Source organism: Myotis nattereri (genome assembly GCF_964212035.1).
Source record: "Myotis nattereri genome assembly, chromosome: 19".
In the NCBI taxonomy this organism is placed as follows: Eukaryota; Metazoa; Chordata; class Mammalia; order Chiroptera; family Vespertilionidae; genus Myotis; species Myotis nattereri.
Genome location: NC_138095.1, coordinates 28541543 through 28566006, shown reverse-complemented (window position 1 = coordinate 28566006; position 24464 = coordinate 28541543). Strand labels below are relative to the sequence as shown.

Below are 24464 nucleotides of genomic sequence, written 5' to 3'. Positions count from 1 at the left end.
TCAGCCCCGCCAGTTCCGACAGGGATGCACGTCCGCCCCTGACGCGTTCGGCTACGTCACTGCACCCGAGACCCGACTCCCGTCTTGCCACCCTCAGGCTCCCTCCGTCCAGATAGGACGGGAGTCAGAGAGCCGGGGGAGGGTCAGGCAGCACGCAGCAGCCCGACCCGTGGCTCCATGGACCCATGGTGTCAGCTACCCACAATCCAAAGCCATCGAATGCCAAGTTCTAGAAATAAGCAACGTCTAGGCTGAAGTTGTGTGCTGCTCTGGACAGCGAGCTGATCTCTCTCCTGCTGGGGGAGTCAGTCGCCCCTTTGCCCAGCGTCCCACGCTGTAGACACTCCAGCTGTTAGTCACTTAAGCGGACTGACTGTCCTGGCATCAGCACACGTGTTCAAGTCGCCCTTATTTTACTTAAAATGGCCCCAAAGAGCAAGAGCAGTGATGCTGGCAACGTGGGAATGGCAGACGCTGGAAGGTGCTCCTTTAAGGGGAAAGGCGAATGCTCTAAACTGAATAAGGAAAGAGAAGGAACTGCATGGGGAGGGGCCTGAGACCTCCAGTCAGCATGAACCTTCCGGCCGTGACCGTGAAGAGGTCTGCTATGGACAGTCCAGCCCTGAAGGGTCATGTAGTTCCAGGCGGCCCTGGCACAGCTCCCCTGTGGACGAGGGGGGACAACTGTGCAGCCATCCTGGGGCCACACCGGCCTGAAACCTGACGTCCTAGGTCCCGTCAGGACGTGTTTCCTGCGCGAATGGACACGGAGCGCCGGCCACGCCTGGGTTGGCACTGGGCGTGGGTCGGGGTGAAGAGGTGGAGGGGACCCAGCACAGGCGGTGCACTCACCCCGGCTGCAGGATGACGTCCTCGTACAAGGCTTTCTGTCGACTGGACAGGCGACACTTCAGCACGTGCTCGTACCGCTTGGTCAGCTGCTTCTCCGTGTCCCTCTTGGTTCTCCTCAGAATGAACGGCTGGGTCACCTGGGGAAGGAGACGCCGTGGCTCCCCTCTGGGAACGACATCACCGCACACCACTGTAGGCCCTGCACTCGGGGGGGGGGGGGGGGGCACGTACCCTGTGCAGGCGGATGACCACCTTGTGGTAGTAGTCCTGGTTCTCCTCGGTGGGGGCCTGCAGGGGGACGTGCAGGTAGGGCCGCGAGAGGCCCGGGATGAGGAAGTGCACCATGGTCCACAGCTCCAGGAAGGTGTTGTGCAGCGGCGCGTCGATCAGGAGCAGGCGCTGCTGGCTGCACGAGACCAGAGACCACGTCTGAAAGCCCCGCTGGGACTGCTGCGTCTGAGACGTTTAAGGACAAGGCAAGTCTACGGGGTAGCTAGGCGTCCCCCAGGTGCCTGGAAGACATGGCTGCGCTAAACGAACACTCTGGTGTCCTCGCGGGAGGGACTGTGCCAAGGACACAGGCCGTCTGTGTCATTGAACCCTCAGCCCCCCACAGCCCGGGAGGCCAGGCCGACCTCTGCAGGGTGAACACCGCCTCCCAGTGCCGCTCGCTCAGGCCCTTGACGCGCTGCATCTCGTCGATGACCAGGCACCGCCAGCGCACCCGCGTGAGGGCCGCGTAGCCCCGGAAGAACTGCTTGTAGGACGTGATGCAGACGTGGAAGCTGTTGGGCTCGGTCCATCCCTGCGGCACAGAACACAGGCCTCTCCTCACTGTTTTGATAACTCGCTATTTCTGCACAAAAAAGACCCCACGTGTGTATTTTTATGACCCTTCCTCCAGGAGCCTCCAGCACTCGTGTGGACAAACTCAGAGGCAGTGCTGGGACCCCAACAACCGCTGTGGAGACAGACTACCCTGGGAGGACTGGGCAAGGCGAGACGCTCTCCGAGGCCGCAGGCAGCATGCGGCTCTGCACTGCCACTGGCTGCCTGAGAAGCTTTACAACAATTGGTGACCAGACAGTGGAAACCCAATGCATCTTGAGGTGTCAATTTTTCAGTAAATGCTCCTCAACACGGCAGCCCGTTCGGCGCCCCACGCACACACCACAGGCACCTGGGACCGGAGGCACCGCGTCTCCTCTGAGAGCCCACGGCCCACAGCTAACAAGGGCCACAGCCCTCACTGCAGGGCCGTCAGTTCCGGAAGGAAACGCCTCCCTTTCCAGGAAGGGATGCGAGGCGTGTACACCCGGGCCCTCCGTGCAGGGCATGTACACCCGGGCCCTCCGTGAGGCGTGTACACCCAGGCCCTCCGTGCAGGGCGTGTACACCCGGGCCCTCCGTGAGGCGTGTACACCCAGGCCCTCCGTGCAGGGCGTGTACACCCGGGCCCTCCGTGAGGCGTGTACACCCAGGCCCTCCGTGCAGGGCGTGTACACCCGGGCCCTCCGTGCAGGGCGGTCGATGCTTTTGAGGAACTGCAGGTCTAAAATGACCTGAAGGCGGTGTCTGTCTCACAGTAATTACACTAATAAGCACATTTTGAAACGTGTCTCGTACTAAGATGGTTTCTTGTCTGGCTTTGTTTCACGCTGGAGCTGAAGTACCTGTCTCTTTGCTTTGAGTTCTCGGTGGCTGCCAACATATACGAGGGTCTTGAGCCCAGGACACCAGCGCTTCAGCTCGAGCTCCCACTTGAGGATGTTATAGCTCCTCACGACGACCAGGTGAGGGCCCCAGTTGCCTGCAGAGGGAAGGGACACAGCCGTCCTCTCAGCCACACTGCCCTCGCCAGGCCCAGGCACCAGCACGCGCTGTGGAGACGTCCCCGAGTGGGACTGAAGCAGCCGTCCAGCGGGTGCAGGGGCGTCCTCCCACCACGGCTCCTGGACTGGGACAGCGCCTCCGTCCCCACTCCCAGCAGCCGCAGCGGCAGGCCTGACTCTCAGGAGGAGCTCAGCCAGAGTGGCTGGATGAGTGATCACCCAATAAAAGGAATGCTTACTCAGAAACATGGCCAACCCCATGAGCACGGGAAGGAACCCCCGCTGACAAGGAACAACGCTCAGGAAAAAGCAGTCAGCAGCCCGCAGCCCTCGGAGCCCAAGGCCTGTCCCCTCCCCAGTGGGCACTCCCACAGCACCACACCAACTCACGTGGAGGCTCCCAACCTCTCGCCAACACACACGCCCAAACATCCCAACGAGGTGGTTTCAGCTCATTCCTCTAAAAAATGAGCGTCCTCAAATGATCAGAATCACACACACCAGACCGTTACGTCTGTTAGAAATGGAGCCACACCGAGCGAGAGGCGGAAAGGACAGGCTGGGAAAGATGTCACCCACCCGACGGCCGAGGCTGATCAGACGCGAGGCACCCCCACCCCCACGAGAAAGTACCACACGGGCAGCACCTGCTGTCCCCGCGCCTACCTTCGTTGCAAGCGAGGTGGGCAAAGAAGGCGATGATCTGCACCGTCTTCCCCAGCCCGGCATCATCCGCCAGGATGCCATTGAGGTTCTTCCGGTAGAGCTTGGCCAGCCAGTCCAGGCCGATCTCCTGGTACTCCCTGAGCGTGCCGTGCAGCAGGGGTGGGGCACTCAGCTTCACCTGCGGGGACAGACCCGTGAGTGCTGCCTCCGGGGATCCCTGAGCCCTGTCTCCAGCCTGGGAAGCTACAGAAAGCCTCCAGGCCACAGGACAAGGGTCAGAGTTCACCTTCTGGGGCAAGTGCTCTGTGGGAGCAGGTAGCCTCTCCGTCCCTCTTGCAGGGCGCTCACCGTGGTGCTGAACCGAGCACAGCCCTTGGGCAGGATGGCTTCAGCCATGGCGGTCACTTCCGCGATGTCCTTTGTGTGAGGCTTCCCGACACCCATTCTCTCGGCGGCTTTGAACTGGTCCATGATGAACAGCGAGTCTATGAGCACCACGTCCCTGTGGCCCTCCTGGTCACCAGGGCCGTCTTCCACCTCTGTGAGCAATGGAAAGGTGGGGTTTGCAGCAGCCTTCATAGTTTCATGAGCCTACTTAACATTAAACAAACTGACAGAATCCAAATACAGAATAAAGCACCCATTTTTTGAACTTTGATCCACTTTACATACCTAAGAGGGCGCTCTGGTTAAACAGAGAAAACTCTTACGAAACTACCAACCTCGGCCCACTCCGGAAAGCCCCCAGGTGAACCTGGAGAGGCCTCCGCAGCAATGGAGCTGCTGTCCCCACAGGTGGCTATATGGGCACCTGCTGGGTCCCTGACTCCCTCCACCACCAAGAAAGGAAAGACGACAAGCATCTCCAAGGCCAGTCAAGTAAGGGGCCGCCAGGGCCTCCCCGGTCCTGCTGCAACAGGGTCCTGACAGCGGCCACTCCCACTCCCAGGCACTGTGTCTAATGATCAGAACAAGCAGAGCGACAGCAGAAAAGCAGGGTTCCTGGTGTCGTCTGCGCGTGTTTGGAATGTCTAATCAAAGTAAAATAAATGAACTCCTTAAAGCAGGCGTGTTAAACAGCACAGCCTGAATAAATGTGATGAAAATCTAGGTCCATAAAATGACAACTTTTCTAAACCTGGAGAAAATGAACTGCTCACAACTTGACCAAGTGCTCTCATGACTGTGCCAAGTTTATAAACAACAAACAAGGAAGCACAGAATTTAATGAAACGCTACTCAATACAGAATCACACATAACTCCAACGTTCCCGTCACCAGACCAAAGGGTGTCCGCCCTGTCCGACCCCTGCTCTGCGAGTCGCTGTTTGAAAGCCGAACCCCTGCAGGCGCGGGACAGACCTTCTTCCTCACTCGTCTCCTCGCCGCCGGGCTGAGGCTGGGGCCACTGGAAGCTCGGCAGAAAGGCCCCTTCGTACAGCTTCATCAGGTCGATGAGGGGCAGCTCAGCTGGGAGGGCACAGGAGAAGGGGGTTACTTCCCTGTCAGAGACATGCACATGAGCATAAGAACAAAGAGTGTTCGCCGACACAGGAGGCATCTTGTGAGCTAGAGAGAGCGTTGTGTGTTTTTTATTTTATTTTTATTTTTTTATTTTTATTTATTTATTTTCTTTTAAATATTTTATTTTTTACAGAGAGGAAGAGAGAGAGAGAGTTAGAAACGTCGATGAGAGAGAAACATCGATCAGCTGCCTCCTGCACATCCCCCACTGGGGATGTGCCCACAACCCAGGTACATGCCCTTGACCGGAATCGAACCCGGGACCCCTCAGTCCGCAGGCCGACGCTCTATCCACTGAGCCAAACCGGTTCGGCACGTTGTGTGTTTTTTAAATAAACCAGGGTGGCCAATGCGACTGCACTAACATCAAGAACACTTGTGCATCACGTTACCACAAGGAGAATGAAAATGGGGAAAATGCAACACATAAAACTGACGAAGAACTGATGTCCAGGACACACAAGGATCACCTACAAGTCAACACGGAAAAGGAAACCCAGAACCAGGACAGGAAAAGACAGGCAGGAGCCCAGGAAGAGATGCCGTTTCTCACCCCGACGGGCAGAAAGGTTGCAGTCAGACACCAGTGCACCCGAGATGGGCAGCTGGCGGCCACCATTCTACTCAAACTCAGCACAACTTCACCAGGCTGCCAGGTGCACACGCCCCCAGCCCGCTCCTCCACTCAGAGCGCAGGGACCGGGGGCCACCAACTGCCCGGCAGACCATCTGGGCAGACAGGGGCGCGTGGCTACTGCGCAGTGAGAACCAGTGTTTACACAGCAAATGACAACGTGAATGACACGTGGCAGCAGAAGAGCTGAGCGGAAAGGCAAGTGGGCGAGCCTACAGCAGGATGTTCACGTGAGGCTCCGATACTGGGAAGGAAGCAGTGTGCTCAGGGAGGGCACAGGTGCGGGGACAGAGCTGCAGGAGTGACAGACGCAAGATCCAGAACGCATCCCGGTGGGGACCCGGGGAGAGGGAGACAGGGATGCGGGGGGGGGGGGGGGGGGGCACTCTACGCTCAGCAGCGTGGCTGATCCCAGGGAGCTCGACACCGGGTGCTGTTCCGCCTTGCACAGGCTTTCAGCTTCCTGTCCTGGCTCGGTGTTCACGGCACGCTGGCAGGAGGCCCAGCCTACCTTCCTTGGCGAGGTTCGACAGCTCTGACTGGTGGTCCACGGCCCCTTCGTTCGCCTCCTCCTCTGCAATCGTCTCCTCCTCGTCTTCCACTGCAATGGTGACGTCAGAGCGAATGTCAGCGAGACGGGCAGCACACACCAAGCACGACGCAGCTCCACCGGCTCCACATGCAGCCTCTTGTGCCGCAGGGAAGGCTGGAGACTGGCCACACTGGCCTCCCACCTCAGTGGACGCAGCCTGGCTGCTGCTACACGACGAACCCACTCAGGCCGGAGCGAGGGAGGGAACCACCCACTGCTGAGCTCGCTGCAGCCAGTCCATGAGCCATCGCCCACGTCCACAGCCCCGGCCACTGCCCAGCAGACCAGCTCACCTACCAGGCTCCTGTGCTGTGCAGCCACTGCCTCAAAGCAACCTCAGCCCTGCCCCCGTGCCTCCCTCCCACAGAGCCCTGGCCCTGGTGCAGAAGCGTCGACCAGCGCCGCAGCAGAAAGCAGCGTCTGCAGCCGTCCTCCCCTGGCACAAACCTCACCACCGGGTGGCCTTGCCAGACAGACCACACCTCGCCCAGCACCGGCCTCAGCCCCTGGCCGGCTCCTTCCCATCAGCACTGATCGTGTCTCCTCCCTTACGAACGGAACTCGCCCTCAGCCCCAGGCTCTCCCTGCTCCACTGGCCAGCGCCTCGTATCTTCCCCACAAAGCCCACTGCCCACCGAGGCACCTGGCTGGCAACAACCCCAGTGGCTCTGGGTCATGGTTGCAACAAGTGGGCACCCTGCTTGTGAGTTCACAGGGACAGACCTTCGTCATCAGTGAGGGCTGTGCTCGCTTTCCGTTTCCTGCCAGCTGCTCCCGGGTCCTGAGTCAGGATAAAAATTGCCAACATGTGATCTTAAAGCCCAGGATGGAAACCAAATCAGGACTGTGTTGGGCGTGCACCTCAGGGCACCGTGGCCCTGTGACAAGCACGCCGCCACCAGACCACGGTCACAGGACAGGCCTGGGTGTGGCTAAGTCCACATGCATGCTGCACCTCATCCAAATCAGTCAACGCCCCCGTGAACCCCACGCTACAGAGAACCCGTTTCTTCCCCAGGCAGCCCGACTTCACAGTGCAAGGGAGTGACGCCTGTCATCTCCAAGTCTCTCCAGATAGAAGCAGGGCGCTCCACAGTACAGAATGACCCACATGCTCCCCGCCCACCGGTGCAGGGACAGCCGGAACTCACCAGAACACTTTCCAGCAGCACCTCGTGGCCCTTGGGTCTCGGCTCCTTTCCTAGAGAGACAGGGGCTGTGACCGTGTTCTCCACCCGCGCCAAGGGCATCTCTGCCTGTCTAGGCCACGCCCTCCTGACACCCCGCTGAGGAGGCATCCCAGCGAGTGCCCCCTCCCTCCTGGTGACCTGGGGACAATGCAGAGCCAGCCCCCTGCCACCCTCACCAGGTGCCCAGGCAGCTCCCAGCCCTCAGCGCTGAGACCTCGGCAGGAACCCAGGAGAGGGACAGGAGCTACCAGCAAAGCTCCTTTCTTCTGCCCCGTCTGGTCACACAGCTGCAACCTCAGCAGTGGCCACCTCTCCCCCGTTTCCGCACCCGGAAAATGGGAGTCACAGTGTCCCACCCACCCCACCCCGCCCTGCCCTGCAGTCAGGCAGTGCACTGGCCACACACAGGGGCCCAGGGCCACACACCTCAGGGCGTCCACCTCCCTGCCCAGGGACTGGCCAAAGGGGACAGGCTCAGACCTCAACTGAGAGTGAGGACCCCAAAGCTGGTCGGCCTGGGGTTCAGACTCAACCAGCAAATCTCAAAAGAATGGGAACATGCGGCCAGAGCAGCTGCCCCGAGAGCAAGGTGATCACCAGGCGCCACAAGCTCGTGCAGGGCCCGAGCAGGCAGCCTCCTGGGAAGCCACCGTGTCGCCAGGTGCCGACGAGCACAGGACTGGGGCAGAATACGGTCTGCGAGAGGGAAGGCTTAACCCAGGACCATACCTTTCCTGGAAACTTTCTGTAAATGCAAGGCCTTCTTCCTCTTCTCCTCTAATTCGACTTGTAGCTTGATTTCCACAACCTGAGTGTAAGAGTTAAACACAAGCGCGTGTCCGAGGATGCAAGTTAACCGGCTCTAGAACGTTCAGCAACAGAGACACTCACACACGGGTCTGCAAGCACACGGCTGGCTCGCCCTGATCTGCAGCGAACTGCATCTGCCCCAGGCCTGTCAGGTGCTGAGCTCAGAACGCTTTCAAAAGGGAGTGGAGCAAGCGCTGCCTCTCGGGGACAATGGACTTCATGCAGCACCAGCAGCAGCCACGCGTGTCCACGTGTCCACGCACAGCCACAGGCAGAGCAAGAAGCTTCCTTCTAAGGAGCTGCAGTCCGAGGGCTATGCTGGCGGAACCCACCCTCACGCACCCTCCTCAGCGACGCTGCGGGCTCTGCCTCGCCAGCCCCAACAGTCTAGGTCTCGGGCCCCATTAAAATGTCAGGTTTACCTGTTCGATATTTGACCAGAAATACTCTATTTCCCTGGCAGCCGAGGCAGCGATCCGCCTGAGCCGGCTCTGCTCCTCTTTCTTGCCCCTTTCTTCTCGCAGCTTCTTCTCTTCGTGATGACGCACCACCGTCCTGACGAGCTGGCAGGGGAAAGTTTAAGGGTTTTGTGTTTTAGTCAGTCACGCGACAAAAAGGACACAGGTTTCTTTTTTTTTAAAGCTTCATTTAAAAGCAAAAATGATTTCAGAGTGAGGAAGGCAGAGGGAGAAGGAGAGGAGAAACATCCATCAGTTGTCTCCTGCGCATGACTGAGGAGCCAACCTGCACCCGCCAGTGCATGGACGGTGCGCCAACCAACCGGGACCCTGGCCAGGGAGATACAAAGCTCCTCACATGTTCTCAGCCCAGGACCACACCATCTCCGAGATGCATGCTCTGCGGGCCGTCGGCTCTGGGTGGGGAGACCCAGGCTCACTACTTTCTTCCCCAAGTGAACGGACAACCCAGGGGTCCCAGCTCACCCACCTTCTTGGCAGCAGCCACCTTCCACCGCCGCTCCTGGGCGAAGTCGGTGGCCATCCACTGCATCTCCTCCAGCAGGTAGTCCCAGTGCGCGCGGGGACGCGGGGCCTCCTGCAGCTTGGGCAGCCGCCTCAGGGACCACAGGCCTTCCTTCCTCAGCTCGGCTATCCGCTGATGGATCTGGTTTTCCTGCGGGGAGGGGGGCGCACCTAATCATTAACTGCATTCCCACAGGTGAGACTGACTCTGTGGCAGTCTCAGCAGCAAAGGTAAGACTTGGACCCAAAGCTGGAAGAACGGGCAGGTGACTGAGTGGAGCCTCAGAACGTGTCAGGCCCACGCTCTGCACCAGGAAACCAGAGACCTGGCGTCTGCACTGACCCACTGGGAACAGGGCGACCAGGGAAGACTGGCCACACGTCACTGGGTTAGATCCGAGCCCACCCCATTTTGCTTTGTTTCTTTTAATTCCTTCAAATGAAGTTGAACAGACAACCGCTGCATCTGATGAACAGCAGAAACCACTGGCTGACCGTGACCCTCACCGTGACCCTCACCGGAACCCTCACCGACCGGGGCCTGCGCTGTCCCCCCTCACGATACCCGCCACGTCCCGGCCCCTCATCCACAGCCTGTGAGGACAGCAGCCCAGACTACTGACTTCAGCACAGAAAAGACCACACAAGTCCCCCTCCCCCAGGACAGGGTCGCATGACTGGCTTCCATCGTGGGCCTCTGACCACAAAGCTGGCCAACGGCCCTCATGCCAGGCGTGCAAAACGCTGCTTCCCAACGTGAGTGCAGCCGCGTGTCACAGGACGGAAGGCACCAGCCCCTCACCAGTGCCATCTGCTCCGCCAGCTTGTCCTGAGAACCGTCTTGGGGTGCAGCCGCATTCTGAGCTGGGCTCTGTGGTTTTGGGGGGGCTGACACAGCTGCCCCTGGGGACCGGGAGGTGACTGGAGACAGAGACTTGCTGGCTGCTGAGGAGGGTCTGTTCACCGGGGAGGCCCGTGCTGGCGAGGCCCCCGGGCCGGAGCCACTGCCAGGAGCGATGGACGTGGTGGAGGAGGGGGGCGGCGGCCGAGGACCGGGCTGGGCGGGATCAGTGGGTGGTCTTGCGGAGGCCCCCATCTGGTGGCAGAAAAGAGGCGACGGGTGAAGGCATGCCATGGTCCCTCCCCACAGCAACACAAACGAACCCATGATCACACAAACCACCACACAAACTAAGCCCCGTCTACAGCCCTGTCACCTAAGACCCACTATGAGCTGGGCGTGTCCATCGCACACCTTTCCTTTCCCAGCCTCTCTCCTGTGTCTTTAGCATTTTCCTGTGTCACTGGGTCCCGGTTAAGAACCACCCCAGGACACTGTTGCAGAGGGCAGAGCGTGGGGGCGCCGGGGAGCTTGGCCGATGGTTAGGAGCAGCCTCGCCACTCCCAGCCTCACTTCCACCACAGGCACGCGGCGCCTGCCCCCAGCCTCTGCCTTACTGGGCACATCAAGTGGCACAGTGGCTACAAGGCCCTTCGCACAGCTCTCTGTTCTGAGCACAGCAATCAGAACCAATTTTTTCCTGATAATTCAACAGTGACAACTCGGTTACAAGCAGTCCTTATTTTACAAACACACCATGCCTCAGCTGCTGGCTGGCTGACCTCCTGTCACACCTGCCTGGTCCCCTCCACCCCTCAGAGCCCGAGGTCAGAGTACCTGCGGCTGGGACAGCGGCGGAGGGGCCTGCATCTGTGCCTTCCCGGGCACTGGGGCGAGCAGGGCCGGCTGTGTGGCCTGCGGGGGCACAGGGAGCTGGCTGGCAGGGGGCACAGGGACTGGGGGGTTGGGCTGCTGGGCCTTTGTGGCCACGTGCAGCTGTGTCGGCGGCTCCCCCATCGGCGGCTGTGGCGGGTACTGCAGCGTGGGTGGCAGGGGCGCGGTGGGGAGGCCGGCCGGGGGCAGCCTGCCGGGCAGTGGCGGTGGAGGTGTGTGCAGGCTGGCGGCATTCTGTACCGGAGGCCCCGTGGACGGGTCATACTGCTGCTGGCTTTGCTTCTGTCCGGCCAGTTGGGCGGCCTGAGGGGCGGGAGGCATCCCTCCTGCAAGACAGGAAAGACCCACCAGCACTGACTCTGGAGCTCGAAAGCATGACCAGGCGTCAGATGTCACCTCCCAGGGCTCGTCACAGACCCGTCACGCAGAACGACCACGCAGGCGGGAGGCTTAACTGGCGGGAAATCTGAGTCACGTCAGGTCTAATGTTCTCAATGAGACACAAAGGACAGAGGCCCTGGGCCTGGCAAGGCAGCACCAAGCAGGCAGCACTGAGTCACCACAGGGGTCCCCAGGCGGCAGCAACTAGGAAACACAGGAGTGGAAACTGGAGAGAAGCTCGAGGACAAGCACACGTGGGGCTCACTAAAGGGACAAGACCTAGTCTCCGGGGGCCTTCACACCGTGCGACTACAGCTCAGAACACCCCAAGTTCAGGAGCCACTTCAACCAGGCCAGCTCAACTGCACGTGTCTGAGTCTGCGCGGGCTGTGGGCCTCTGCATGCCCTCCTTCTGAGCTACAGGAGCTGGCTCTGACGCTGGGTCTTACCTTGAACTGTCGGCATTAACTGCTGGAGAGGAACTCCTGTATTCACCCCTGGGTGCTGGAAAACTACCCCTTGGTGACCCACTTCAAGTCGAGGTCGCTTAGACTGCTCTAGAATAATTTTCAGAAAAGGTGCAGTTTGATGTAAACATAAAACCACAAACGTAGTAGAAAAAACGTGTGTTTTTATATTTAAACAGGGAGACCTTTCTATGCATGAACCAAAATCCAAAAGCCGTAAAAGATTGATAAATTTCTTTTCATTAAAGATGTGCAAATATAAGGAAAAGCATCATGAAAAAGCAAAGATCAAGCAACATCCTCAGAGACAACATCTGCAGCACACACGATGGGCACAGGCGGGCTGACTCGACAGTCAGAAGCTCTTACAGGTGACATGGCAAGTATGGGGACCAGACAGAGCAAGGGGCAGAGAGCCACGGCTCGCAGAGGGACAATCCATAAGGCTACAGGGGAAGGAACCAGACGTTGTTGACGGGATTAGAAAGGGACCCAACCCTCTGGAGGGTACCTGACTGTCTCCAACACTTAAGCGCATGTCGCTCTGATCCACTATTTCATTCTAGGAGTTTCCCCTTAAGATATACTGACATCTGGCCGGCGTGGCTCAGTGGTTGAGCGCCGACTTATGAACCAGGTCACGGTTCGATTCCCGGTCAGGGCACATGCCTGGGTTGCCGGCCTGATCCCCAGAGTGGGGCGGGCAGGAGGCAACCAATTAATGAGTCTCTCTCATCACTGATGTTTCTTCCTCCCTCCCTCTCTGAAAGTAATAAAAAAATATTTTAAAAAAAGATATACTGATTGTAGGAAAAAATGTGAGACTAGTGTTCAATATGTCGGTGGTACTAACAAATGAACGCTGACCAGGGTCTGAAGCACGACGAGGAACTGCCTGTGCGATGGAACACTACGGCAGCCAGCGCAAACGACGAAGCCCATGAATGGGACAGACGGCCTGCTCTGTGATGTCAGACAACAGTGTACATACGATCACACGGATTGTCTCCAGAATGACAGGTGTCACAATGCTGGTGTGCAGACAGAATGTCTGTGGAAATTCACAAGCGTTAACAGCAGCTACCTCTGTGGCTAGGGAGTGGGCAGGAAACCAGAGGTACGAAACCAGAGGTAGGCTTAAGTGACACCTGAACTGTTTAAAAATGTTACACAGAATGTGTATGAAGTTTATAATTCGAAGAAAAAAATTCAGTTTGAAAAAATGAATGACAACTTGAAAAAGCAGATGGTTTTACATTCAATCATGGCATGAGGACTAGAAAGCCCAGAAGTGCACTTGAAAATCAAAACGAAATACACCTGTGTGACTGATGAGCCTGTTCCTTCAGTACACGTGAACATGCACATCAATAGGCCCCAAATAAAAAATAACTTTCAAAGCAGAAAGAAACTAATCAACACCAAGCTCTTCAGCGTTCACAATTTAGAAACACGTGGCTGCTGAGCTGTAAGTCCCGCTGCGAAGCCGCTGGGCCTGGGGCTATCTGAGTCGTGCCTGCGACAGTGACATACCTGCCGGGGGTCCCGCCTGCTGCCTCTTAAAGGGGTCCGTCTCTATCGCACTGCCAGCCCCTGCCACCAGGGTCCCAGCGAGGGCTTGCTGCTGAAAAGAAAAGGGAAGAGTCAGATTTTGGTAATTTAAGTACATTACAAGAACAACTAAAACTATCATCCTTACCCGAGCATTGACCTTATTTCTTTTTAATGAAAGAAATATTACCTACCCAATGTATTTAAATATACATATGCAATGTATATTTCTGTGAGTGATGTAAAGCTCTAACTTACCTCTGGAAGAAAAAAAGGACTTATAAAAGACCTATCATTCTGGTTTTAAATGGACCCACATGAACTGGTTGGCACACGGAGCAGCAGGGGGGCTGCTGCAGGAAACGGGAGTCTGAGGTGCACCCCAGCTTAGCCTCCCTGGCCAGTCACACTGCCTGTCATCACTCACCCTCAAAACCAAGCTGAATAATGAGAAGGAAGATTGGAACTGTCTTCCTGTAGGAAAGTGACACTAAAACCCCAATTAATAAGTACGATTGACTTGGATCTTCAAATGGTGTGTGGACAGTGGGCCCTCCGTGATCTATGTAGTGTGTGAAACAGAGGTCACTGTGAGTGTCTGAATGACAGCCGCTGGCCAAGGCAGAGCGCAGTCTGGCGCCTGCACCTTCCACTCTGCACCTCGACATGCAGGGATGCTAAACACCATGGATGATGTCTGAGAACTGCTCATCGCTGATCTTGTTTAATGACTCCATGATGATCACTCTACTTAGTGAAGCATTTTAAATGCAGAAGTCACAAGTGCCTAAACCAAGTCGCTGTTCCATGAGGGGTTGCTGACCCCCACGGCCCGCAGAGTGGACATGACACGGCCGGTTCCAGCCAGGCTGCAGGCCACTAGCTCCCATGAGGACAGCTCAGAGTGACTAAAGGGAGAGTAAGCACCCGGTTACATTTAAGGAAGATGGGGGAGGAGAGGGTGGGAGGGAGAGAGAAGGCAGAAGAAAAGAATGATTTGAAAATCAGGTGATATGAACAGTGGTTATCTCTGGGGACAGAATTACAGGGAATTAATTTATCATTTGTGTGTGTGTGCACCTTTCTAAATTTTCCAAATGTTTCACAACGAACATGTATTACTTATCAGAAGGGTTGTTGTTATTTTTAATAGAAGAAAGTGAGAAATGCTCGGTGTCAAGTGCGTCATTTTGGACCAAAAGTACTCCAAACACACACAAACTCCAGAAGAAGTGTAACATGGGGACCAGGGGACAGCCTCGGGGAGGGGCCTGGGACCTGCAGGACGTAGGGAAAGGGCCGGAGTGGGTTCTGGTGCCACGGCACTGCATGAGGGCCTGTCTGTGCCATGCGGCGCTGCCTGCAGATGACTGGGGCAGGGCAGGAAGCCAGCAGTGAGGACGGGGGCTGGCCACAGGACCAGGCTGGACAAGGAGAGGCAGGTCCTCTCCATCAGCTCCGCTGCCTCCTGACCACGCAGACACAAATGCCACGCACCCACTAAGGTTCCAGGCGCCAACGCTCGGGAGACGGAGTGCCCGGCTCCAATTCCATCACCGTGGCTAACTGTGGAAGAAAAGCAACCCACACTCCTCCGGCGCGCTGCAACCTGCCAGTCACCACCTTCGAAATCCAAGTCACAACGGCTCCAAAACACAAAGAAACAAGAAAGCATGAGCCACACTCAAAACCACCGATGGACAGCAAACAGCGGGCCCGCGTGCTGGAACTGGACAGCGAGGATCTGCCAGTGGCTTTAATAACTGCACCCGGGACATAAAGGAAATATGTCAGCATGAAGGACAGAAGAAAGGAACTATACAAACAGAAAACCAAATGGAGATTCTAAAACTGAAAACTAAAATATCCGAAATAAAAAAACACACTGGAAGGCTGGGTAGCAGAGGGGGGGTGGGGAGTCAGTGAACTGAAACAGTCCCGAGAGGACCCGAGGCCTGGACCTGAGACGCGCTGGGGCTTCGGTCACCAGGACAGTGCACTGCTGCTCACGGGTGATGGACAGACGGACAGAACTGAGTGAGGAGCCCAGCAGGGGCCCACAGTGACTGCCCATCACATCACTTCCTGCAGGCTGGGAGCAACCGGTAGGAATAGGAAGTCTTTTCAACAAAATGGTGCGCGAGGACGAGATCCCTGTGAAAACGGATGAAAATGACAACTTCTCGGCAGACATGCGGAGGGAAGGGCCAGCCTCTCTCCCGACTCCTGCACTGCCACCAACTCCTGGTTTCAGGATGACCTTTAGTTTTTAATACTATCTTTAGTTTCTTTTTAAAAATATATATTTGTATTGATTTCAGAGAGAAAGGGAAAGGGAGAGAGAGAGAAACATCAATGATGAGAGAGAATCATGGATCGGCTGCCTCCTGCATGCCCCACTGGGGATCAAGCCCACAACCAGGCATGTATCCTGACCAGGAATCGAAGTATGACCTCCTGGTTCATAGGCTGACGCTCAACCAGTGAGCCACGCTGGCTGGGCTATCTTTAGTTTCTTACACTACCTTCATGATTATTTTATCGGGAATGATACTGCTGACTTTAAAATACAAACTGGCTCAGCTGGTGTGGCTCAGTGGTTGAACATCGACTTATGAACCAGGAGGTCACGGTTCAATTCCTGGTCAGGACACATGCCTGATTGTGGGCTCTAGTGTAAGCAGCAGCCAATCAATGATTCTCATCACTGATGTTTCTCCCTCTCTTGCTCCCTTCCTCTCTGAAATCAATAAAAAAAATATAGTTAAAAAAGAACGATTATTTTTTAAAATAAATAAAATATAGAGAATATCTGTTAAATAAAATAAAGTGTAAACACACTGTGACTGGTATATATGTAAGATAATATAAAAAATCTGTTAGGACGATGGAATTATGGATAATTATTCATTTTCTCTAACAGAAACATCACTGGTAGTCTCTGTTTAGAATGATTCCTTTCATAAACGAACATGTGTGCATGTATGTATTACTTTATATCCAACACCTCTGCACTCAACAATATGCCTCAAATTTCTATGGGAGCAGACAGAAATCAATACAGATGAAATACAGGGAACTTTACATTTATTTCTAGCTTCATTAATCCATGCACATTGGTCAACATAAAACACCTACAACTGGTTGTAAATAAGAAAACTCATGCTGAGATTTCTTCCAAAGAAAACAAAGGGTATTTCTCATTTCAACTCTTTTCTGAGACTCCCCCTTTCCCATTTCCTGTGAGATCCACTACTGTTTGCCTGAGAAACCTACCAGCCAAAGGGAGATTTCTTGGTTTTCCTTTTAGTGTCGTAAATATTTTTTATTATGATACTAGAGGCCCAGTGCATGAATTCATGCACCAGTGGGGTCCCTCGGCCTGGCCTGCAGGGTGGGGCCGAAGCTGGCTCTCCGACATCCCCCAAGGGATCCTGGGTTGCAAGAGGGCACAGACCAAGCTGAGGGACACTACCGGTGCACGATCAATCGGGGTGGGGAGGGACTCGGGAGGGCTCCAGGGCGTGTCCGGCCCATCTTGCTCAGTCCTAATTGGCCAGACCCCAGCAGCAAGCTAACCTACCAGTCAGGGCGTCTGCCCCGTGGTGGTCAGTGCCCATCACAGTGAGCAGTTGAGGGGCCTTAGCATATCATTAACATATTATGCTTTGATTGGTTGAATGGCCAACCGGTTGACCAAACACTTAGCATATTAGGCTTTTATTATATAGGATATCCTATATACAAAAGAAATTAACATATGTATACAATTTTTAAAGCATAGTAAAGTTCATCAGAATTTAAATGGTGGAATGTGGAGATTGATTGAAGACTCAAACTTTTCTCTCTGTTCAACATTTTTCATAGTAAAATGTTGAGGAGGAAAGTGGAAAACCTTATATATAGTTGAAAACAGTATTACAGGGACCACCCATGGAGTCGTCACCAGGCTTAAGAAACAACCTGCTACTGTGCCTTGGAGATGCGGAGCGTGAGGGAGCCCTTGACCACCCAGGCAGGTGCTGCTGCCTGATCGGGACACTTCCCGCCCGCGGTGCCCTCACCTGCAGCGCTAGCGCCACAGCGTCTGCTGGTTCTGCTTCCTAGTGAGCTTTCCCTGAAGAAAGTCTGCACCTGTCTTCTCCTGGAAGCCCTTCCTCTGCCCCAGACACCAGCCCTCGCAGCACCCGTGCTGTGACTGACGACTCCCTCTGTCGACTGGGATATATGTAGGCATTCCTCTGTCGAGGGTGCATGATCGCTGGTCTGCGCTGCTGGTGGTGGTGGGCATTTTCATTCTTTCCAGTTTGGGGCTTTTATAGACAAGGCTTTCTGGTGCACACACGTGAGAGTAACCTTAGCGCTTCTGCTGGTCAAAGGGTTTGCCCACGCTCACTCCTCCACGCTCGCTCCCATCAGAAGTGGTGGGAATCCCACTCATCACATCAGATTCCGTCCAATGTCGTTTCTGGCAACCTGGTGAGTGTGACAGTGAGTCGCTGTGAAGACCGCACATCATCTTCACCAGCCTGCAGGCCCTCCTTGCGTGCACTGCCCCGCTGTTCCAATGCAAGCACCTGCCAGAGCGTCCACACACTCCTCTATGCACTCGCAGTCACGGTGCCCAGGAGTCAATTCTGAGAGTCTCCAACTGAACAAATCTTATCTTCAACTGTACCAAACGCACAAGAAGCACCTAAGCACTGGGTTCAAATGAGTTTTCTCCACCCACAGGAAGGAGGCTCCGTCGAGCAATGCCAGTCCTGGGCTGCGGAGAGAATGTGCCCAACAAGCCTCAGCATCTTGGACCAGAAGGAAGTGCTCACCGGAGAAGTGCTCGAGCGCGTCTCAGAGGAGGGGCGTCAGAAGTGCGCGCGAGCCAGCGTGGAGAGGGGCTCCCAATGGCCAAATTACAGATGATTTGGGCATCAAGAGCAGCGGAGGGCCTGAGCAGCAGATGCCGGGCGGGGGGCACAAGGGGATGTGACGTAAGTGGACACCTTGAAAGGCATGTGGGTTAACGGGCACTTGTCACACTTAATGTGTCCACTCCCTACTTACAAACTATACCTCAATACCCATAATTCACCATATTTATAGACCAAAGAAGAAAACATCACAAGGTCATGTGAATAGACGCAGAAATTGCATTTGACAAAATTCAACATCCATTCATGATAAATAGTATAATTAGAGGAATTTCCTTAACCTGATAAAGGACACCTACAACATCTACAGCTAACATCAGACCCAACGGTGAAAGACTAAGTGCTTTCCTGCTAAGACTGGGAAGGGAGGAATGTCTGTTCTCACCACTCCTATTCTGGCTTTGCCAATGCAATAAGGCAAGAAAAAGAAGTAAACATATAGACAGGAAAAGAAAAAGTAAGTCCTGCTTTCTTTGCAGACATGATTCTCTCTGTTGAATATATTACAGAATCCACCAAAAAAGCTCCTGAAATGAATGAGTTTAGCAAAGTTGCAGAATACAGGTTCAAATAATAAACTGTATTCTTATATATAGAATGTCCCCCCAAAAAAACAAAAAAACGTATACACACACTTTGAATAATGACAAAGGCAGCGTTTATTAAAATACATTTAACTCCCAAACTTGAGCTATCAGCTGTTCAAGTGTGTACACATTTTTTTGAGACACTCTGTACTTGCAATGAACAACATTTTAAAGATATAACTACCGGTTACAATTCCACAGAGAAACAGGAATACTGGGGTATAAACACAACAAAACACACACGGAATTGGGGTGCTGAACACTACAAAACACTGAAGAAAGAACACAAAGAAGACCACGATACATGGAGCGACGCACCATATTCCCAAGACATTACTGCTCAACAAACGGAGCAACGAACACAACGCAATCTCAGTCAGAACCCTGGCAGGATGTTGTGTAGATATCAAAAAAAGAGAAAGATTTTAAAAAAGAACAAAGTTGCCACCTGGGGTGAGGAATGGTACCACCGCTGTGGAAAAGGTAGGCAGTCTGTTATGGAGTTGAACATACATACACTTACCAAACAACCCAGCAATCTGTCCCCTAGGGATTTACCCAAATGAAGGCCTATGTTCACATGAAAAACGGTCTGTGGGCATTCACTGCGACTTTACCCCTAATTTTATCACTCAGCACAACAGAAACACGCAACCCCGTGGGTGACTCTCCAGCGTGCCGTGCCAACTGCAAGCAGCCAGTATGACTCCACTGATACCTCATCTGGAAAAGGCAAAATCAAGCGGTGCAGACAGGTAAGGCAGGGCGAGGCTCGACCACAGACACGCGAGGAGCACTCTGGGGGATGACACAACTCCTGTTCTTGACTGGAGTGGTCATTACACAGCTTCCTGTGTTTGTCAAAACTCATGGAACTACAGACCAAAAAGGGTCAATTCTCCTGAGTTAATAAGTGCAAATGAACAAATAAATAAATCGTTAGTGACATGTTATAACCCACTGACGAAAGAATCCGCATGTAAAATACATCAACTGAAAAGCAAGTTTGTCATTAAGCAGAAAGCCGACTAACAACGTAAAAGGAACAATGGCATCAGGAAGTCCATTCTGCAATATGCAAGGTGGCAACTGAGTCTGGCAGGACTCATCAGTAGATGCAACAGATGCTAGAATTAGTGGTTGAACGTTTAATGAGATCCTAGATATTTATATGGTCTTGAACTATCTTCCCCAAATTCCTTATCATTCACCCAAAGAAAAGCATAACCTTCCACTAGGAAAGCCTCAGGGGCCAGTGAAGGACAGGTGGCATCATGGCTTTCTCATGTGGCACACTGAGCTGCACACGTCGTCACTTCCGTGGTATCCCCTCAAAACTGCATGACCCGCATCAGACACAAGAAACATCCGACAAGCCCACATCAAAGGACACACTACAAAATAAATGGCTCCCCTTCTCAAAAATGCCCAGGTCCTGAGACTGAGGGGCCGGCCCAGAGGAAGGAAGACTGAAGGTCCCAGACCGAGGGAAACACCAGACGACATCATCTAGAGAGGAGACAGCTGCCTGAGCTGCGGCCTCGCCACCGTACAGCGTCACCGCAACATGCGATCTGAAGGCCAGGCCAGCGAACACTCACCCGGGACGTGCGGACGTATGTAGGGATAAAAGGGCGTGAGGGGATGTCTGCAACTTCCTGTCAATTAGCTCAGGGGGAGATGTGTGTGCGAATATGAGAGACAGAATGAAAGGAATGCAAACGGGGCAAACAGGTAACCACTGGTGAATTTGGGTGAGGACTATCAGGGGAGCTCTTTGTACTGTTACAGCAACTTCGACCTATGTTTGAAATTACATCAAAATTAAAAGTAAAATATTGAAATAACTATGTATGGTGTACCAGATGGGTATTAGATGTATGGTTGATCTCTCTGTAGGTTACACAAAGGTCTGATCACTGTTATACACCCGAAAGTAATATAATATTATATGTCAACTGTAGCTGAGAAATAAATTATTTTAAAAATTTAAGACTTATCACCACAAAGATGAAACTGCTTTCAGAACCCAGCACAATCCATTCCAGAACCACTAGAATCAGACCTGTACTTTTAGATCCTCAGCACTGTCACTGGAGCACTGAGTAACTTAATCTCCAAAAATTGTAAATAATCAGTTTGCATTCACTAACACCCACTTGGAAGCCTGAGGCCCTAATTTCGGAGCATTCACCTCAGTTTCTTCCAGCTGAGAAAATACCAACTTATCATCTGCTTAGATCTTTCTTTTCTTGTTTCTGTTTTGCACTGTTCTCAGAAATACAGAGAAGACACAGAGAGAGCCCACAGGGGACAGAGCACACGGGGTCCTGGCACACGGACAGGCTGAGGGTTAGAGGACATGCACGCTACGCTACGGCTGCAGCACGGTCAACACACAACAGTGCATTAGCTCTGGACTGGCGTTCACTCATGCAACTTAACTTTAGAGTTCCATATGCAGGAGACTTCTTTATTTTTCAAAATAAGGAATGGGCTCTGGAAAAATGCTAAGAGCAAATAGTAATTGAAGGTTAAAATACCTGGATGAAGGGAAAGTTTGGGATGAGGCTACATTTGAGAACCATTGACAAGTACCTGAAATGGTTGCTGCTGGGATGAAAAAGCAGCAGAAACATTTGGCGGAAGCTGGGTTGCTATAGCAACGGGAGTACCAGTCTGCCCATCCTTTCCTGTCACAACCTTTACCTGAGAGGAAATATTTTGAGAAAAAAAGGCAACATGATTTTTAAGACTGCTCAAAATTTTGTTAGAATTTTATTGCTGACAGCTCACTGATGTTTGCTGTTTAAAAATGGAATGTTTTTGCATCAAATTCTGCAAAAGGACAACGAACTAATTTATGACAGATGTGTAACATAGCAACCTAACTCAGCTGTAAATCTTGCAGGAACTCCAATTTGAGTCACAGGTGCGATCCCCTTAGTTGCACAACTGCACATTCTAGAAGTGGGGCCGGCAGGCAGTCCAATAGCAAAGCCCGACCACCGCAGGCACTCTGCACAGCGGCCACTCCATCAGCCACCACGTGGGGGTCAGGATGGAGAGGTCTAGTTAACAGGAAGTTATAAAAAGGGACTTTCTTGTCATAAGCACAGATAAGGGCACTGACCCTACAGACAACACTGGTGTACAAACATGAAGATAACGGAATTTCACTATTTCAGAGGTGAAGTCCTCAAAATAACCAGGTAACCATTTGGAAAATAAAAATGGTGCGTCCTGGAAAGGGAGTTAAAGGAAACACAAAATGGCAAAGCCACAGACACACGCCCATCCACGTCGATGAGGACGGCTGAGCAGAGACCAGGTTTGCTCACCAAGGGCCGGTTTCTTTGCAGAAGAGTGACAAGGACTCCGGTATTTCAGCCGTCTCCTAGAACAAAGTCAGCTGCACCCACATACTGGACACTACACGACACACAGGCACAGGACAGCGCACGACGGCCACCTCACGCTCGCTGCGTGATTAGTGCAGATAAACGGGTTGGAATCACAATGGTATCAAGAAATCTCAGTTCGGGCATTTAGTAAGCACCCATTCCAGGCACCCAAAATTTTCAGTTTAAAAAAAGATGCCATCTTAAATATCATTCATAGGTATTTATAAAAGTGAATTTAAAATATGATCTCAAAGCTAAGACTACATCTAAAAATTGGTTTTTGCCATAATAACTATTTTAATCATGAAAATACCATATCAATATTTACATTTATTTATATTTAAGCCCCTTTTTTAAAATCCACATTCGTGATGATTCAATGGGGGGACCTATTTCAGTAAAATGTGAAAACTGGGGAACCAGCCCAAGGTGTGCACCCCCACAGGCCAGGGGCACAGGCTGCAGCCCACAGGTCAGCTCTCCATCCGGAGCGGAGTCTCTGCTCTCAATGAAGGCACCTGGTCTGCCCCTGCCTCCCAACTATCAGGGCAGCTCTTCCCTCCTGCGAAGAAAACAGCCAAATCCACCTTCCATGTCACTCCTGGGTCAAATCCTTATGAAACCACGTCTGAGGAGCCCCCCGGGCTCACAGGGTCTCTTGTGTTCACCGCTGCCTAGACTCACACCTGCGCAGCGCAGTCCTCTAACTATTAAACTGCTGTTTCTCACCTCATCATTGATAACCTCAGACTTTTCTTCCTCCTCCTCTTCCTCCTCCTCCTCCTCCTCCAGGTCCAGGTCGTTCTGCCTGAGATAAGCTTGTAACGGGGCGTAGTGCTTCTTCTTGAAAGCCAGGAAATCCATCATGTTCCCTTGCAGGTGTTGCAGGAAGAACAGCTCAATCAGGTACTCCTTGAAGGCCTCCCTCAAAGCCTCCATCTCCCGGAGGTGAGAGTCCAGGCATTGCTTCCGCATCTGGGCCAGCTCTGGGGAGGCTGGGGGGATCTCCTCCAGCTTCTTGGGTGTCTTCCTGCTCCCCGAGCACGAGAGGGGAAGGCTGGAGAGGCCTGGGGGCACCGAGGTTCTAGAAGGGCTGCTGGGGGGCGGCGGGGATGTCATCCCGAACGCCGAAGCCCCCCCAACCCCGGGCAGCAGAGGCCGGGTCAGCGGTGGCCCCTGCAGCACCTGCTGCTGCTGCTGCTGCTGGACCAGCTGCCCCTGGATGATGCTGCTGATCTGGGGCGGCAGGCTGGCAGTGGTGATGTGGCCGGGGCTGGCCAAGGCCGGCAGGCCGGCTCCACCCGAGGCCGCGGGGCTCTGGGGTCCCAGGTGGTGCACGGTCCCCCCGGGCTGCCCATGGGGCTGGGACAGTCTCCGTTCTCGCATCGCAATGGGAGTCCCTGTATGCTGCAGCGGGACTGGGGCTCCCTGGGCCATCTGGGCGAGGCCCGAGCCCTCCTGGAACACGAAGTGCCCGCCCGTAGACGGGCTCAAGCTGATCTGCCTCACCAGCACACTGGCATCCACAAAGCCCCCGGTGGGGCTGCTGCTGCACAGGCCCAGGCCAGGCCCGGGGGCGCCTGCCCGCACATTCTGCAAGCCTGGCCCCGGCCCAGGGCTGGGCTGGGTGGGGCTCTGGGTCTGCACCTGCTGGGACAGTGGTGAGGTGACCTGGATGTAGGACGGCGATCCGTGCTCAAAGCGCCTCGGCTGGGCACTGAACTGGAAGCCCGGAGAAGTGGGGCTGGGGAGTGGCAGTGGGGCCAGCGTGAGCGGGGGGTTTCCTGCCACCACTGGCCCCACGGTCTGCAGGGCGAGGTTCACATTCGGCCCGGCCACGGGGCTCCTGCTCATGAGCTGCTGAACCTGGTACCCGGGCGACTGGGGCGCGGACGGGCTGGCCGAGGGTGCAAAAGGCGTGGCGGGGGATGGGGGTGGGTTGGGGTGGGCCTGCTGCTCTTCTTCGCTGCTGGGGAAGGCCCGGGACCTCTGCAGCTGGTGCTGGACATTCGGAGGGCCGCTGCCGTGGTGCATTATCGCCCCCCTTTTTTATCCAACTTAATGTTCTCCTGAAAAATCAAAGTTGAAATCAAGTTACTTCGAGGCAAATATAACCGTCTGATCACCCCTTATTACGAGCCTGGTCAGCAGCACTGGAGACATGTGACTGCCTGTCCCACCGGCAGCTGGTGCAAAGGACAGTCTTAATTCACGTGGAGCCATGGACACTACAGAAGGTCTCCTTCACCATACAGGAGGGACTGGTCCCTCACAGCCTGGCACGAGGTGGGGGTACCAACCAGCTACTGGACGGTCACAAGCATCACC

General features: G+C 54.1%; 1 protein-coding gene across 1 annotated transcript in view; it reads right to left on the bottom strand.

The window, feature by feature from the left end:
- EP400 (E1A binding protein p400) overlaps window positions 1-24464 on the bottom strand; it is a 54666-nt gene that overhangs the window by 29173 nt on the left and 1029 nt on the right. Inside the window, exons 2-20 of the mRNA XM_081113754.1 lie at window positions 22866-24205; window positions 21331-21441; window positions 13200-13290; window positions 11649-11756; window positions 10762-11144; window positions 9886-10179; window positions 9049-9234; window positions 8523-8663; window positions 8020-8098; window positions 7252-7301; window positions 6824-6881; window positions 6020-6109; window positions 4713-4820; window positions 3699-3889; window positions 3351-3528; window positions 2526-2662; window positions 1488-1657; window positions 1084-1258; window positions 853-989 (exon numbers count right to left, since the gene is read on the bottom strand). Coding sequence (XP_080969880.1) covers window positions 853-989; window positions 1084-1258; window positions 1488-1657; window positions 2526-2662; window positions 3351-3528; window positions 3699-3889; window positions 4713-4820; window positions 6020-6109; window positions 6824-6881; window positions 7252-7301; window positions 8020-8098; window positions 8523-8663; window positions 9049-9234; window positions 9886-10179; window positions 10762-11144; window positions 11649-11756; window positions 13200-13290; window positions 21331-21441; window positions 22866-24170 — 3992 coding nt within the window. The 5' untranslated portion in view covers window positions 24171-24205. The remainder of the gene's footprint in view (window positions 1-852; window positions 990-1083; window positions 1259-1487; window positions 1658-2525; window positions 2663-3350; window positions 3529-3698; window positions 3890-4712; window positions 4821-6019; window positions 6110-6823; window positions 6882-7251; window positions 7302-8019; window positions 8099-8522; window positions 8664-9048; window positions 9235-9885; window positions 10180-10761; window positions 11145-11648; window positions 11757-13199; window positions 13291-21330; window positions 21442-22865; window positions 24206-24464) is intronic.